Source organism: Perca flavescens, chromosome 5 (genome assembly GCF_004354835.1).
Source record: "Perca flavescens isolate YP-PL-M2 chromosome 5, PFLA_1.0, whole genome shotgun sequence".
Taxonomy (NCBI): domain Eukaryota; kingdom Metazoa; phylum Chordata; class Actinopteri; order Perciformes; family Percidae; genus Perca; species Perca flavescens.
Genome location: NC_041335.1, coordinates 24162724 through 24181590, shown reverse-complemented (window position 1 = coordinate 24181590; position 18867 = coordinate 24162724). Strand labels below are relative to the sequence as shown.

At 38.8% G+C, this 18867-nt stretch overlaps 1 protein-coding gene across 1 annotated transcript in view; it reads left to right on the top strand.

The window, feature by feature from the left end:
- Positions 1-1093: 1093 nt before the first annotated feature.
- Positions 1094-18867, top strand: part of kcnip3b (Kv channel interacting protein 3b, calsenilin) — a 43557-nt gene continuing 25783 nt past the window's right edge. The window contains exons 1-2 of the mRNA XM_028579066.1: positions 1094-1177; positions 12701-12875. Of these exons, the coding sequence (XP_028434867.1) occupies positions 1172-1177; positions 12701-12875 (181 nt within the window). The 5' untranslated portion in view covers positions 1094-1171. The remainder of the gene's footprint in view (positions 1178-12700; positions 12876-18867) is intronic.

Genomic DNA, 18867 nt, shown 5'->3' with positions numbered 1-18867 from the left:
TTGTAAATCTCAGTACCATAAATTACATTACAATATACTCCAAAAATAACCTCATAAATTATAGTGTAAAAAATGACATATTGTTGAATATGAACCTCTCTGACAAATCAAACATTGGAAGCTTAACAAAGTTAGTGTTTATTGCAACTAAATCTAATTAGGCACTCTAGGGGGTTTAGAACTTGTAACTAATGCATTTGTTTATATTTATACTTTTGCTCAATAGAGAAATTATAAGCATTAATAAGAACAAATTTTGGGTATCATTAAGGAAAATGTACTTAAGAATTCAAAATAAAAGTACTCAATGCAGAAAAATCCTCACAATTTAGAAACTGGAAACGATCTAAGCAGTTCTGTGTTTAATCTGCTTATCATTTCAACTGTAATTGTAGGCCGTTATATTGTTGGGTAGTTTAATTTATAATAAAACAGCATATTTTATAAACTACTATGTGTTTTGTGTGCTTAAATCTTAATTTGTAAAGTAACTGGTAACTAAAACTGTCAGATTAATGTAGTGGAGTAAAAAGTACTATATTTCTATCTGAAATGTAGTGGAGTAGAAGTAGAAAGTGGCATGAAAAGAAAAGACTCAAGTAAAGTACAAGTAGCCTACCTCAAATTTGTATTTAAGTACAGTACTTGAGTAAATGCACTTAGTTACATTCCACCACTGATGGTAACACAGTCTATATCCTGCATTAATTCATCAGTCGTGCATTAGTTAAGCATTGCTTAAGTAGCCTATGATTTGTAGCACACTTAATAATAAGGGTAGCCTGCTGTACCCTTATTATAAAGTGTTACCGAACATTAATCCAGGCGTTCACCTCCATGATTTAGGTTGATACATTAGCAGATTAAATCCTCCACCAGCCTATGACTAGGTTTGCCTTTACATCATTAGACTGGAAAAGATGAAAGTCCGCTTGTCTCCTCTCTGCACCCCTCACTCCACCCCCACCCTCTCTTTGTGAATGTGTGTGTGTGTGTGTGTGTGTGTGTGTGTGTGTGTGTGTGTGTGTGTGTGTGTGTGTGTGCGCGCGCGCGCGCGCGCACGCGCATTCCTTCGCATCCAGTGGAGCGGCAGTCGGAGATTGAGGGTCCGCGCAGAGAGGACACACACCTTCGGGCAGTAAACACCCGTTAGCCTACAACACAAGAAAACATGCAGGTAAGAGACACATATGATCTTTTTTTAATATTATCCGGCGTACGACAAGACGACAGGTTGAAATGATGATTGTTTGGTTTTTTTTACATGTGGCAAAAGCAAAAACGCGTCTTAAGTTAAATGCATCAGTTCAACAAGCTAGTTGTTGGCGAAATTGATATTTAGCCTATATCTTCTTTTTTAAATTCCTCCACGACCCTCAGCGGCTCATTTGCTCCCACTTTTGCCGAAAGCTGAGTTTCGGAGTGAAGTTATGTAATTGCATCCTGCTGCTGGAAGCTGTGGAGGAGAGACGCATAGCCTAGACGGCTTCCAGCAAGTGTCACTCGGCTTCACGTCTTCTTTTTCCACCGGGACTTCTCCTCCCTCTCACTCCGTCAGTTTTTAGCATGTGTGGTTTATCCGTGACATTTTTTAGTGTGTGTGATTAAGATAGGCTAGACCTCGTGTGGCTCTAAGTGATTTACGTGTGACTTCAAATCAGGGGTGGAACCAGACGTTGTAAACATTCGGGGCTCAGCCCAAACCTAGGGGGGTCTGGTCACTCTGGGAGATTTTTTTTTCCTATTTACGGCAGCTATATGCTTTACTTTTTCAAGCCAATTGATAATAGAATGCCTACAATCTGTACATCATTTAGGAAAAACAGGATAGTTGCCAAAAAAAATCATCCTGCCTACATTCTATTTTGTATTTTATTGTTCAACAACTGTCTTCATCAACACAACCAATGTTGAGGATGACTGAGGCAAGAATTGTCTGATGTTACTGTTTTTATGTCAGGCCTACATAACAAGGCTAGGGTAGGAATTTGGCGTGAACAGCATTACAATCTTCAAACCCATTTTTGTTAAGACTGTTCTCCCCCGAAAAACACTCCCATAAGTCATTTGTTCAAGCTGCAATCACCACTCATATTTATGTTTATAGTGGTGGTGCCCTAGTGGCCTCCCGTAATGATTACAGGAGCAAAGCAGGAAGTAAGGCGACAAAGTATAAGAGCCCCAAATTCTGCATAAGGAGCCAGGTTGAGGTGGTGGATGGGTCAAACAAACACAGGACTTTCACCCAGGAGACCGGCATTTGATTCCCATTTGAAAATAAAAGTAAACGGACAGTTTTATTCTTAACTTGACAGAACAAACAGAATTACGTCACTTTCTGCATCAAATGCATAACCAGAAGTTAAGTAACATAACAGATGATTTTAAGCCAGTCCACGATTGTTTTCTAAACATAACCACGTAGTTTTTGTGCCTAAACATTACCAAACTGCGATCGTTTCACAACGTTAAAGACTTTAAAATCATGAAGCGTTACGTTCTCTGGTTTAGATATTAGGACTCCTGTTAGCCGGAATTTATGAAACGCTCCTGTGGGTCATATGCTCCTGAGGGTAAAAATAAACAACTTTTATGGTCGTATGGGACTTTTTTGGGACTTGTTTTTGTTATACTATGCTGGAGTAGAGTTCACACAATAAATGTTTAGCTGACAAATCTGCTACATTTGAATCCATCCCTTAACAATCTGGGATGCTCTAATTGCAAATTCCCAAGAATGCAAAGTAAATTTGGTCTTCAATACTATGTATTCAATTTTAGGCAAACAAAAGAACATTTACTCAATTATATGAGATTTCTTTAGGTTGTAATAGTAGTGTGGGAGTATTATTATTAGTAGTAGTAGCATAGAACAGTTGAAGGTATTTTAAAAACCTAAAAGATTCGGGGCTTTAAAAAAACATTTGAGGCTGAAGCCCCACTAGACACCCCCCACACACACACACACACACTTTAAATCTGGTTTACAATCTGCACAGTCTGCCTTAGATCCTCAATTCTACGAATATGGTGGAGATTGTGTCATTCTGCCTCTGCTAATCTTCCCCCTGGCTAAAGATACAATTTAGCAGATGAGTCCTCAGCAACAAGCAGCTGGGGTAATGCACTGTAAAGTAAAGTGAAAGCTCAGTTTCCCTGAAGTGACTTCTAACACCTTGCAATGCTCATTAATGCTCCCTGGATGATCTGTTTGAGTTTTCTCCTCTATCAATGTTTGTCACGAGGGCTGGAAAACAGTGAAAACCTGTTACTGCAAATAAAGCCCCCTTTTTTAGGAAGGATGGCTCTTCTCTGTCTGCACACTGGAAGCTGCAACCTGTCTGTGCTTTGTTTAATCTCATTTGTTTGTTCGTGCACAGATGCAAAACATAAGAAAACTATCAGAAGAAACATCAAAACTGTATGATCTCACACACACACACACACACACACACACACACACACACACACACACACAGAGAGCTCTCAGTAGTGAGATTGTGGTGGGATGAAGAGCTTCTCTGTGAGGCTCATCATCAATCACACAATGAGTCAATCTGTCAGTCAGTAAATCGATCCATCAGTCAATATAATCAGGTAGAGAGCTGAGGTCCGCAGGCTTCAGTGTGTGGAAGCTTTTTTTTGCATGCAGGTGCACGTATTTTTCTATTTGTTTTTTACATCTTTCATTCATCATGTTACGTGTGCTTGCTGGTCATGGCTTATTCATTTTTAATCAAACAATTGTTTTCATTATCGATTAATCTACAGACTGTTTTCTCGATTAATCAATCAATTGTTTGTGACAAAGAGGAGACACACCATGATAAAGTTTAACCAAAAATGCACTTTATTAACTCAAATCAAACCGAGTTAGAAGGAATTAAGGAAATAAAAGGAGTGGAGTGTGTTTGTCAGTATTGTCAGTGGTGTAAGTGTGCATGAGGGATTATGTGTGTGTGTGCGTGAGTGAACAGTGCAAGCAAAGCATAAAGATAAACTAAACTACACAAACAAAGCAAAAAGGAAACCAACAAAACTAGGGAGAACAGGCTTAAATAGCCTGGGGACACTCAGGTGTTCCAGGTTACTCTGACGTGCTCCTGCAGAGACAGAGACAGGTGAACAGCCAGACACAGCAGGGATCATCACAGTCAGCAAATTGTGAAAAATGTTCATCACATGTGCATAGAGCAGGTGGTGACATTTTAATGTCTTATTTTGATATTTAGATATTTAGTTTGCCTGTACAGAAGAACAAGACAATCAGAAAACATTCACTTTTGACAGAAAATGGTGAAAAATACTCAATATAATATCCTAAAATCCAAGATGATGTCTTTAAATTGCTTGTTTTAAATTTAATATCACAAAAGACTAGGACAAGCAGCAAAACCTCACATTTGAGAAGCAAGAACTAAGCAATGGTTGTCATTTTTGCTTTAAAAAAATTACTTCAATAGTTATAGATTAATTTTATGCTGCTTGTTTCAGCTCTATCATTTATTTTGGATTTTAAAACCACCTTTCTCGCCCAGTCAATGTATATAAATGCTAAACATAAGTAAAATTCAACATGAACAGTTTCAGTTGGAAGAATGTTACACATAAGTATTAAACAGCCATTATTAACAGCAGTTTCACACCTGCTGCAGGCCAACTGCAGTTTAGTTTTTTCTCTTTCTCTTTCTCTTTCTCTTTCTCGCTCTCTCTCTCTCTCTCTAAAACTGTTTTAAAAATGTACATTTCCTGTAGGAACAAATGGGCTTGAGGCTGAGAGCCACAAACTGGTGGACTTCGAAATAATTGTGAGACGGAGGAGTGACTCAGTGAATGAATGAACATAAACATTGTATTGAGAATTGCACAGGTGTAATCTCCAATTCCGTAATGAGATTATGCAAAATACTGTAAAAGTTACGTGGATCAAACTCCAGTTATATAAGTACATCGTAGTCAAAGCAAAGCAGCCAGTTATATATAATTTAAAGCAGGATAGGGTCTGATCACATACGATACAACTGTGTTACCTACTCTTGTTACCCCGTTGCGTCAGGCATATATTTGGATTAACACTTTTTTTTGTGTGTGTGTGTATGTGTGTGTTAGAAAGAGGAGGAGGAGCTGATAACTGAAACATTGCTCCTCTATTGCTCCCTAGAGTATTAATTATTTCTCCACATGAAAGCTCACACATCAATATAATAATATTGTTCTTTCTCTCTCTCTCTCTCTCTCTCTCACACACACACACACACACACACACACACACACACACACACACACACACACACACACACTAACAGCATACGGGCCATATGGCTATGTCATCCTCCCACAGTCAAATTGATTCACACTGACAGCCATACTGAGAGGCTCAAGCAGTCAGGACACAAATAGCAACTCTAGACCATCAGCCTGCTCACATATTTTCTTGCTGCAAGCTTCATGTAAAGAGTCGCACAACCACATCTTTAGAACATATGCAGTGATGTTGATGTTTTTCTATCAATTCTGAGTGAAATTTACAGTTCTGCTGATTATTGTATGTAACAAACTGAAAACAGAAGGCCCAAAAGTTCATCAGTCTGGTGCTCTGACTACCATTCAAACTACCATCTGTGAAGCTGTTTTTCTGTTGTTGAGTGACTCAACTTTTCAGGACTCAAACGTTTTTTGCTTCAGCTTTACTCTGTTTTCTGTTTTTTCTTGTTGAGTTTTTTTTCTTTTTTCTTAATACAAATGACATTACAAGGAAAATTATTTGTATAAAAAAAGGCCAGGAACAGATTGTACTTCCTTATGTAACAGTTGTTTAGTTAAAAAGAGACAGAAAATTTAAGAAAAAGAGATTTACCACTGCTTGAGTTAAGGGTTGTTCAGGTTTGTCACAGCTGAGAGAAACATTACTGTCATGGTTTAAAGAAAACAACATTGACATTGATTGTCGGTAGAAAATGAAATGAGAGAAAAAAGCGGTATCTTGCGTTCAAGTCTCACATTTTTAACCATTTAAACCACTTTAGCTTTCCCACCTATGAGGTTATGTGGCTCTAAAACAACAATACACTACATCCGCCTTTATTCCGAACAGACACGAGTCATTATTATTATATAACCAATACTGTTCCCTGACCTTAAGTAAGTGCTGCGAGTGCTGAAACATAACAATAAAAACATTAATTATGTTGTAGCTGCTACAAGTGGATGTTAGTCTAGTGTCTGCAAAAAATGCCTTTAGCATTGTAAGCTATTTTATTAAGTTTCCTCCATAGACTGTATATAACTAAGTTTCCTCTTAGGGAAATGCTAAGTTGAATTTTAGTTGGGCTTTTATTATGAAGGGTAGAAACGGAAGAAGTGAAGCTGGCGTTATGCGCTACTGTTGTCACTATGGAAGGTAATAAAAGTGTGTGCGCCATCTTGGTTTATGCTGGTTGAGATTACCGAGCCTCCATGTTTTTTATGAATTACCCTCAGCTACAGTAGTTTGCACACATTAGCTCAAACGGCTAAGTTGGCTTGTTAACTTTATTATAATCCGTCCTTATAGATAGATAGATAGATAGATAGATAGATAGATAGATAGATAGATAGATAGATAGATAGATTGATGGATCTGTTTACATCCCTACAACAGCGGGCTTCGTGTGATAACCGATAACCAATAACTGGTTACTCACTTACTCACAGAGATTCCTGCCTTTATTAGTGAGATAAAAACAGCACTAATTCTTTCAATTCATATCTGATAGTTGCAAATTAGTGGCACATAAATGTAACTTCTGGGACTCACAAGACAAAAAGAAATGGACATAATTGAAGCAGCAGAGGCAGATATATCCTAACTTTTAATTCTCAGTATGGGTCAAGCTCCAAAACGTTTACCATTTTTATGTCAGTCCTTCGCTGCCTGGTAAATGCACATACCCACTTTTTTGTACTGCCTATCATTTCATAGTTCACAGTATCACTTTATTTCAATTTACTTGGGAACAAATCTCCATGTTAAATGTCAACACACAATGCCAATAAAATGAGCTAACTCCCAGTGAATGTGGGTGTTGCTCTCATGCTGCGAAATTTGAGACGATCTAGATCTGGGCTCTTCTGCAGGAAATCCCGGGTGGTGGGATTTTATGTGCAAGGGTTTTTTATAAAGTATTTACTGTATCTCCCTTTGTGCTGTCAGCCCTTGTCAGTGCGCTCCTCCACTGAGTCTACCTCCCTTATGTTTAAATCCCAGTTGGTATTTCTGCTTCACCTTGAGAGTAGCCTTGTGACAGGTGACATGGAGAGAGAGGAGGGTGACTAAATTGGAAGCAATGAAGGGGTGAGGAGATGGAGGGATGGAGGACAAATTTGTGCTGACATCCACGGTGAAGAGAAACAATAAATGTTAATATGAACGGCTGATTAAATGTTGTTTTCCATTGTGTGTGCGTGTGCGCATGCACGTGTGCGTGTGTGCACGTGTGTGTATGTGACATTGTAAATTGTAATTCCACGGCATACCTAGAACGCCACAACCAAGTGGCTGGCAAAGTGTACAGGAACATCTGTGCCAAGCATGAAGTCCCAAGGTCAAAGTGGGAGGCACCTAGCCTAGAAATCTAGGGGCCGTCCACACGGAAACGTTTTTTCACATGTTTTGCATCGTTTGGGCCGACCGTCCAGACGAATCCTGCAAACGCACTGCCTGAAAACGCACTTTTTTGAAACCAGGTCTCAGGGTGAAAAAATCCAAAACGGCTCTCGTTTGGCTTCGTATGGATGGTGAATACGGATCCGTATTGATGATGTCATCGCCACACCCCTCTTTTACACCCTCTCCCACGGCCGCTGACGCACACACAACTGCGGTGAAGCTAAGCGAGCATGTCCCATCTCCATGGTCAAACCAGCTCACTTCATCTAAATACTGTGTCTCTGCTCCCTGACCCTTCCCTCTGGACTCTCTACACAAGATATATTGCTAACGTTGTGTGTGTTTCTGTGTGTGCATTTGGATCTCAGTGTATTTGTAGTCTGTGCGCTTGTGTCTGTCTGCTCTTAATTCTGATCTGTAGATGTGTTGGATGTGTCTGTGGTCTCACAAGTTCACGTTAGTTTGGTATTTCTGCACTTACAAGGATAGAATATAAATATCCTAGACAATAGCTCGTTAGGACAAAACAAATTAAAGAGTGTGATATTCCCTTCTCTGAATTCATAGGCTAGACAGTAAACAACCAATTATCTTGGCAAAGCTTGGCTGTTGTGTCTAAATTAGCTAGTCTAATATTAGCAATGCTGGGTTTCAATAGATAACTTCATTATGGATCCGGTTCCAATAAATGCCCCGATCCATTAAGCTAAAATTCGAACAAATTTGTGAATTTGTATCTCCTTTCTCTTTATGTATTCACCGAGAACAATGTACAAAACATTCAGGTAGTCTTTTAATTAAAAAGCAAAAATGTAATATCTGGCAAAACCTGAGTTAATAGTTTTTTGAATGTCAATCTTTCAATTTTTTGTTAAATATTAATTTTCTTAAAATTGTTGTAATATAACACTGAAAATATTAGATTAGATTAAAGGGATTGGGATTTTGATAATCAGATTAAATATTTGATTGATATTCGATAAAATGCTATCAAACCCTTAACAATAAACATAAGTTTGTCTACAACCTAAGTCCATTTTTTTGATACCAGTGCAAATACAATACTTGAGTTTCAGTACCAATACTAAAACCTTATTTTTTCCCCAATATCTTGCTTTGATAAATATAAATATGTTAACAACATGTTGTCTAAAAATGGCAAAATGTTAATTTAATAAATTCTGAACTATCTGGTCAAGGACTAAAGTAGACTACAATCTGACCAAACATTCAATATCAGCCTTTGGTACAATGGTTTATCTATACTCAATACTACTTATACATTTCTGTCAGCATATAAAAAAAAGAGACTGTCCACCCAAGAAAAACAACAGTGTCAGTTGTTTAATCAAATGCCCAATAACCTCATATGTTTACATTCATACAGCCCTCCAGCAGACTTTGGTTGTTGAGAGATCCCTCTTTATTTTTAACGTTGGTTTCTTTCAACTGTGACCACAATAACCATAACCATGATGACGAAAGTCCCCTCACCTTACCAAAGTTGTGATTTTAACCCAAACCACATGGTTTTCCTATCCTACCCAAGTCTTTTTTTGTTCCAAAACCTAACCAGAAGACTTGTTGTAAAAATCCATGGATGTGGTTAATAGGTCTAGATACCTATTAACAATTTTGTTAATAGGTCTAGATACCTATTAACCACACATACAAGTTTAAAATGTTATGAGAAACCATAACCATAACTGGTTCAGTTTTTTTTTACATTCTCTTTGACTCCAGGATTTTCCCTGGAGGGGCGTTTTTTAAAGCCTATTTGACCTTGAAGAAGCAGTCAGGCAGAACAAAGTTCTGCTGGCTGAGTTTGAGTCATGCTGAAAAAAACTCAACTGTGAGCTAAGACATTATAGCAAAACATGCTGGATCTCTGCTGTGGCCAAGTAGGAAGTTAATCACTTATAATTTATTAATGGAAACATCCGCTAATATGACATTAAAGACTCCATCTCTCGCTCTCGGCATCTATTCCCTTTCCATCACTCTACCTCATCCTTATCTAACTCCATCGATGTTCCCATCTCCTCAATCCCACTTTGTTGAGGATGTAAGAAAAACAAAGTGTTTACACATTACTATAAAGCATTCTGTAATGAAAGAAAAATCAAATTGTTTCAAACATTCAGTATATTTAAAGATGCATTCATTATTCATATTTGTTTTATATGTAGTGTAGATTTTTAGCATCTTTTAGGTCATTGCTTTTGATATCACATTTCCCACTCTAATACTGTAGAGTTGTTTTCAGGTACAGGAGCAGGAAGACTAAAAAACCCATGTACCGGTATACTACATATTCAGTCCTCTAACGGCAGACAAGCTGGTGAATGTTGTGGAGCATTTAACAGCTAAAGAGCCAGATATTTCCCTCAGAAGTTGGTGGAGACTACAAACAGAACTAAAAGAGAGTGAACATTGAACTTACATCCGCCAGGTGGCCAGAAACAAGTCTCCAAATTAAGGATAATGTAGATTTGTGTTTCTTAGATGTGTAAATTGTCAACTTTTACATGGTGATAATATGTCAGTGTTGTGTGTTGTGCTGTTGAACACAAGTGGCCAAAAATCAGTTAATACTGCTTTAAAAAAAAAAAAGAACATGTATGATGAGGTGTAAAATAGTTTAACAATTGAACGTAATGAGGCCAGAGTTTACGCTTTATGTAAACCAACATTCCTTAAACCAACAACACAGCGACTGATCTTTAATAATTTATGACGGAGCATAGAAATGTGTACTTTTTGTGTGTGTGTGTGTGTGTGTGCGTGCGTGCGTGCGTGTGTGTGCGTGCGTGCGTGCGTGCATGTGTGTTGTGCAGATGTTAAAAGAGGGTAGTGCTGCCCCAGGACAAAGCTAGCTGAAGCGTTAAGGGAAACATAAGATAAAACATACTAGTTAAAACTGTGAGTCCCTTCAGATTGTGAGTATGCCTTCGTGTCCAGCGGTCCATGAATAAACAACTAAAGTAGCGTTGAATTTTCTTGTTTTTACCCTGCGTCTGTCTGCATGTATTTGTCTCACAGCCTCCTCTTTCCAATTTGTGACCTACTAAAAAGCCACATTTGAAAACAATTCTTTTTTTCTAATTTACTTCTCTGTAGAAGCGAATCACAGCTGAGCCTTTTTTCATAATACTCTCTGATGTGCCACCGTTGATCTGTGAATAAATGATGTCGAGATGAATGGAAATGATTTCTGTCAACTTCTTTCCATTTCAGTTAGTTGTCATTAGGATATGAGCCAGTTTGACTCTGTGTTTGTGTGTATCTATGCAGATGCTCACTCCTCGTAGTCTCCCTCCTTCTTCCCTGCCTTTTCCTCTCTCATCTTTAGCTCCTTTAATCCATCGCTTCATGTGGAAGATGCACAGAAGTAGCCTTGTGAATGTATTCCCCAGCAAAGTGCTTTTGTATCGTCTTCTCCTCCATCTTTCCTTCCTCCATCCCCCCGTCCTTTGCTCTTCTTCTCAGATAGGCCAGTATTCATTATGCTAATTTACTGCAGTTCTTCCAGGAACACAAGCAGACCATCTTTCCTTTACTCTCTCTCTCTCTCTCTCTCTCTCTCTCTCTCTCTCTTTCTTTGTATTTTCCCTTCCTCATTCTCTCTCATTACCTTAAAGTAAGGGATTTGCATGGTCAGACTCTCATAGGATCAAATAGCCATTTAAAATCCTCAGTGTGTGTGTGTGTGTGTGTGTGGGCTCCCTCCTCTCTTTTCCCACTGTCATCCTTTTGCTTTCCGTCTCTTCCCCACAGAGTAAACACAGCTACTGTTTGTTTTGTCTTTCATCTTCCTCCCCACACTTGCTCCAGTGTACACATGTATGACTGTGTGTGTTTTCCAAGAGCAGCTTAATAAAGCCTCTTGAAAATTTAGGAATAGACGTTAAATCAGAACACATCAGATCAAATCAGTGTTTGCTGTAGTAGAAACTGAAAGGATGCCAAGATATGAAGGAAAAGAAATTGAAAAATATATTACAGCAAAAATGTTGATGTCAAGTTTATCTTCACTGATGAAAGAGGATAAATTATGCATATGAATGAGCTTGGTCCTGCATAGTAAGAATCACATTGATAAATTGGAGCCGAATATGAAATTGAACAGAAACAGGTTTTTATTTAACTGAAACCTAAAGGAAAGATATTTCAAGATGTGTTAGTGCTTAAATCAGAAATATTGAAGTTACCTCACCTCCACCTTGATTTATTAGAAAGCTAATGTCAATGTTTAATGATAATGTTTTTAGGCTGTCCATGAAAAACTATTTTCTGTCCATCACAGATTTGAACATTTAATCTCTTAAAAACGAAACGAAAGATGGCTCAGTCTCATCCTTTTACCTGTATCCGCTCAGTGTCAGTGAATTGTTGTGAGCTGCTGTATTTGCGGCCAAACTGTTGTAAGCCATCCTTATTAAAACATTTTCAAGACCATATGGTGAGTGACAGTGACTCACAGCTGAGAGCAGGGAGGACTAGCTGGAAGCTGGGATGACGGAGGAGGGAGGTCAGGCTGAGATGTTGGGGGGCAAGACTGAAAGAGAGATTCCACTGTAATTATTCTAGCTCTCGACAAACCCACAGATAATTTTCTCCCAACTCTGCAGGTCCCCTCACTATTTTCAGCTACCGGTGTTTGGAGTGTTTTAACGTCTTTCAGCTCATTGTTCTGGTTTTCCAGCCCAAAACTTTACTATTTTGGTTTACTCTCACTGCTCTTATCAGCAGGCAACTTTTTCAGTGAAAACGTCTCTGATAAATTGTCCATTTAGAAAGTGAAGCTACCAGACAGTAGATTTGGACACAAACTTAAAAAACTCAAAGTCTCATAATAATTGCTGAACTGAACTTGTGTTGAACCTCTTTAAAGTGTTCCTGAAACACTTCCAGATCAGAGGCTAATCATATTTTCCAGGCACACGCATACTCATGATTAAATTAAAGATCTCAGCCTGGTTTGTTTCATTTCCATATCGACCTGAACTCTCTTTCTCACTCCCTCCTCCCCCGTTCTTCCCCTCCCAACAGGCGGATGGCAAGGTGGTCGATGGCAGCCTGCTGGGAGATGCCAACGGCGTCGAACCTGCGCCAGGCAGAATGAAGGATTCTGAGAAGTGGCAGAAGCCACGGTTCTCTCGGAAAGCTCTGATGAAGTGTTGCCTGGTTAAATGGATTATCGCCAGTACACAGCCACAGGACAAAGGTGAGAGAGAGAGAGAGTGAGAGGGGAGATTGACATGTTGGTAAGATGCACAATGTGGTGAATGCACAACAAGTGTGACTGTTTGAATTGATCGCTGAATTGACTGGATAGACCTCTGCTGGCCTCCTGAGGGCACGACTCATGACTCATTGTGCCTGGCAGGTGACCTCAGGGTCAGCTTGACTTAGTTGCATACGCTCATTTATCAAATGTCTCTACAGCCTTGGTTCACCTTTAAAGCTTTAGTGCGTAACTCTTTTTAAATAATGAAAGTCAGTTACATTCAAGCCATTGCCAAATTAGTTTATACAAAGCTAATTAAGACTTTCAGCTCCACAAAACTCTCTCTGTATTTCTCAGTATGGCTATGTTTAGAAAATGGTGTAGTCCGGCGACTTTCATGCGCAGAAGCTCAGTGAAGATAATTACTTCTTCTGAAAAGTCCATCATGTTCTTTTTAATCCTCCGTGTCCTCCTTGGCTACAAGGAACTGTGTGGAGGAGGGGTGGGGGGTTGTGCGCGATCATGGAAGACTTGTGTCATGTGGGTGCGCTGACAGTGTTGTTGTCATTACTTAAAATACCTCATGGGGGAGACAGAAACTATGCACTATAGCTTTAATATTCTCTCGACATAGACCTGACATACTCTGATACACCTTCTACGTTCCTCTGGGTCTCTTTTCAACTGCCTGATCATTTCTGCCTCTCATAAGCACTAAAAGACTAATCAGGACTTCCTGAATGTTTTCCCTTCTCTTCTTGGATCCAGTACGTTGTTTGGACTGGGCTCCAGTCCTGCTTTGTTGATCTACTTAGTCTCAGTGCTCCACCCAGTGGTCCATTTGTATTCGTGCACATTTAATCTCTTGTCTGCAGGGAGATGTATGAAGTTTTTTTGAATGAAATTGTACATATATCTTCAAAGCTCTCAGCGTTGTTCCATGCTGATATAAAGTCATAGTTCAGTCCACAGAGGCCGCAGTTATCACCAACTTTTATTACAGCCTCTTCTCATATTTTGACTGATGAGTTATCACTTATGACACAAAACAGCTTTAATAGTTTTATATAAAACACATCAGTAAATGTCAAATGTCCTCCACCTTTTTAACTGATTTCATCACTTCAGAAGTCCCATCTTCCTACTGCACTTCATAACCTCCTTGTGTCCTTTCCTACTTTTTCTTGTCCTTCCCTGCCCCCTCTTTTCCTTTACTAACTTCTTGATTCCCTCCCTAGTACTCCCTGTCCTTCCCTGTCTCTTTCCTTTCCTCACTACCTACTTGTCTTCACTTGCTCCTCTGCTTTTCCTTCCCTATAACTCCTTGTTTCCTTCCCTACTTCTTCTTATCCTTCCCTGCCACTGCCTTTTCCTAACTACCTACCTGTCTCCATTTACTCCATTTCATTACTTATGAGTTGGTGTCCCTTCTTGGCCTTCCTTTTTCCTTTTAAACCTCCTTATGTAAGCTGATTTTGTTAAGAACAAAAAACAGACACATTATTTTGGATCTAAAAACAGTTTGAGGTTTAAATAAATGCCACATCATTAAAAAGCAAACATTACCTCAGGCTCCAGAGAGTTTTAATTAAACCAAATAAGGCGGATGTGTGTGATTGTGACCCATCTTCAAAGGCCTGCTCAGCCTCAATGTACCATGTAATGGTACTCTAGTAGGTCACTGAAATGTGAGAGCTAGATCCAGTCGTATTAGACCTGCCCTTGTGGTTTATCACGCAATCCTGCCATCATGTTTTTCCTACCAGCGTCACCAAGAAACTTGGCACTTTGGCATTCCCAAGTGGCAGCAAGAGACAGCTGCTTACATTTTTGAAAGTTTAAACGTTTTTTTTACTCTCTGGAAACACTACTGTAAGCTGCTCAGATCAAGTTTCTTTAGGCTGAAAATGATGGTGATGCTGAGAGAAATGTTTTGGCTGCAGGTTCAGTCGTTGTTGGTCTGGGTTTGTTTTTTTGACAAATGGGATCACTTTTACACTTAGACAATTTTACTTCCTGAAGATTCCCAATCTGGTTTACATCTCATTAGTGTTAGCAGTGGTGGAAGAAGTAAGTAAAAGTACTATACCACACTCTGAAAATACTCCACTGCAAGTAAAAGTCCTGAATTTAAAATCTTACTTAAGTAAAAGTATGTAAGTATTATCAGAGAAAGTATAAGTAGTCATTTTGCAGAAAAATGGCCCCTGTCAGTGTTTTACTAATATATATGATTTTTTAGGATTAATATTACTGCTGCATTAATGTGCATGTTGCATTTTACTGCTATAGATGTTTAACTCCTTATATACTTTTCATCTAAAGCAACATATTCTGTGAGATCATTATATGTAGCGTCGCTGTCCTGTGATGTATCTCTAAAAACTACTACTTTTCATGGCTTCAAATAAACAGCCCTGCTTTGTAATCTGTAAAGTAACTAAAGCTGTCAAACAAATGTAGTGGGATAAAAAGTATATTATTTGCTTCTGAAATGTAGAAGTATAAAGTTGCATTAAATGGAAATACTCAAGAAAACAAGTACCTTGAATTTGTACTTGATTACAGTAGTTGAGTAAATGTACTTAGTTACATTCCACTGTGTTAGTGTTAGTCCAATTACAAGGCTGCAAGTGTATACTGACACATTAAAGGGGAACTATGCAGTTTTTTTTAGCTTAATTTACTTTAACTGAACAGCTTCGGAGTAATTGGAATGGTTGTATGACTTTTTTTCGGGTTGAATGCTGGTCGTCTCACTTCCCCCTAGCGCCTGTGAGCGGAAAAACCACCCTTGCAACTTTTGGCCGGCGAGCCGCCGACCTCAGCATCAGGAAGTATCGCGTGATATCAGGTCTCGCGATGTAACGAATTGCTTCATGGAGGAACAGAGAAAGAGGAATCGGCAGACTGACCGAGTGAGGACTCAGACACAAGTAAACATAGGAGCTGCCAAATATCTATTCCGAAGCTGTAGGGGGAACTCTATAGAGAAACGAGCGAGCAAAAAGCAAAAAGAAATGGCCAAGACTGCATAGCACCCCTTTAACACATATAATCAGTCTTTATCAAATTCAGATTATCATTTAGGTGCTTTTTTTGCTATTGGTTGCAAGATTGTTGAAAGAGCTCTTTCTGTGAAACAAGAGCACAGTGAGTAAAAAAAAAAACTGACAGACAGAGAAAGAAAATCTGAGCTGTGATGGGATCTATTTCATCCCAGCGGTGTCGAGGGAAGAGAGATTCAGTATTATCGGTGGGCAAGCCCTCACCTCGGTAATGGCCAGCAGCTAAAAATAGCAGCACAGAAGTGGAGATGTGGTGGAAGCTGTTACTGTGGTTTAGTTTAGATGTGGAGAGCTGGCGACAGTGAGCCCAGTTTGATAGACACCTTGACATGAAGCACTACAGCTAAGGGTTTGTGGAGAATGAAATGGACAGAGAGGAAAGAAAGAGAAGTGTGCAGGTCAGGCCATACATGGGTGTTATTTGTACCTATAGGCAACTAATAATTATTTTTATTATCAAAATTTAATTATGTGCAAAGCTGAGAACACAGAAGTCCTGGCTGTTGTTTTGAGGGTTTAATGACTAGAGGATTTTACATTCCTTAACTATATACAAATGACCCTATATGTATTTTTTTATATTTTAAGGATAATTTTGATCATATTTAGAGTCACTATCTTTAAATGTGACTTTTTTTTAATTTGGTGGCATGTAATGCTTTTATTGGAAAGTGGTGCTAGAGAGATTAGAGAGAGAAAGAGGGAGAATGACGTGCAAGAAAATGAAGTCCACGGTCAAACTACTGGGAACGTAGCGGTTTATCATAGGCGCCGTAACCCCGGGCCATCAGAACGCTTTCAATATGGTTTTAGGGAAAAGAAGAAAGGATTATTGAATTCCTCCACCAGACTTCTAATCCTTGCAGTGAAATACCATCATTTAGAGATATAAATTAATATAAATTGACAAAAGAAGTATAATTTAACAGTTATTAAAATAATAATGTATTCAGAAATCTTTCCTGGGGGGCTAATCTTTAAGGAGATGCGGATGCATTGGGGCAATGTGGACTCATGAGCTCAGAATTTTTTAATTCCTGGCTACAGCCCTGATGTCATTTTTTATTTTTCCATAGGTTTAGTTAAGTTTGCATTAGTACTACTAGTACTTTGATCTATTTTGACTTCTTTTCTGGCTTGCAAACTAGTTTATACCGCTCTCAGTTGCAGCATGTAGTGTTGAGGGGTTACAACTGACTCATACTGGTGTAAAGCGTTTTCTTTGTATTCAGCATACAGCTAATTTGGTTACTGTAATATTGAATATATTAAAAATCAACATCACACCAATTTGTAATGCTTTTTGTGAGCTTTTACCAAATCATAATTTCAATTTTTTTAATTTGATCAGAGCTCCTCCACAATCTTTTCGCAGAGGCTACCCCCGGGCAACTGCAGAAGTACCACTGATTGAGAATCACTGTTCCTTCTATAAAATTGTGCAAAATGCTTACATTTTTTTAAGCCCAAGGTGACATCTTCAAAGCCCAAATATATTCAATATTATAATAGTGATATTAAACATAAAAAACACTCTTTATATTTTAGAAGCTGGAAACAATTGATGTTTGTTATTTTTGCTTCACAAATGACTTAAACAATGATTGATTATCAAAATAGTTGTTATAATAAATTGACGTTTCAGAACTAATTATTGAGTTCCCTTCTAACCCAGGAGCTGTCTAACACTCAGCTCCACTCGTGTACTATCTGTTCTATAAAGAGAAGTGAAGTTTTTCATTTGATAGTAAGAAATTTCACTCAGCACAAAGTTTAATCTCTGAATTAAAAGTAGCTCCCACACCATAGAAGGAGAGTCAGATAATGAGGCCATATGGGGGGGAAACTGAGAGATGAAGAGGAGCGATATTAATGATGTAATATGAAAGTGTTATATGAGTTGGATTAGATATGGAGGCGAGACAAAGGAACGAGGGAGGGAAGTGAGATTAAGTTTCTTCACTGAACTGTCAAATATTTCTTTGCAGCTTCTTTCTCTCTCTGTATGATTTCTGCCTGTCTGAGAAAGTAAGATTAACTTGTCTCGGTGACCATGCAGCACTAACGAAGGCTGAAACAAGAGGAGCGTTAACGGGTGTCAGTGTTGTGTGTTGTGGTTTGTCAGAGTGGGTCAAATGAAACGACAGTGACCGGAGCTTCAGGACGGGCGGGCCCAACATCATGCGATGCAGTTCACCTCCTCCTCCTTCCTGAGGCGACAAGGGTAGAGGAGAGAAACAAGTGAAAGAGAAGAGGAGGAGGGAGTGAGTGAACATCACCTGTAAGCAAACTGGGACACCAGTTTAAAAAGGAGCTTTCAAGTTATCTAAAGGGAAACAGGCAACATCAGACCAAGTAGACATCCTCTGGGAGAGTACTTACTTAAGTTTTTTAGTGGGCACTTAAACATTTGTCCAATTTAGTGACTGAACATAGAGGGTCTTTCTTCTTTTGGGGTGTTTTGGCAGGTTTTTATCTTCATATTATCATATTTTTCCTGTTTATTTGTTTTTTACACCCTTTGGTGCTGGTGGTCAAAGGTTAGAGGATGAATTCATGCAAGGCAGAGTGTGAAAAGGAGATCACCAAGCTGCTGCGCTGCTTCTTTGGCTTCATCACTGGGACGCTAGTTCAAGGTATTTTTGCCCTCTATTCTGTTGCTGCTTCTTAAAACTAAAGGTAAATAGTTGTCATTGATAGAACTGTGTTAAAATAACAAGAACAGGGTTCATTTACTGGAATAGGTTGTATGCAGTTTCAAGAAAATGAAATAGTTTTCATTACTACTATCTGTGACTAAGTGTTCAGTCAATGAATGTTGAATCAGTGGTGGAAAGTATATTTACTCAAGTACTGTACTTAAGTCCAGTTTTTAGGTAATGAACTTTACTTAGTATTATGCTACTTTATACTTCTACTCC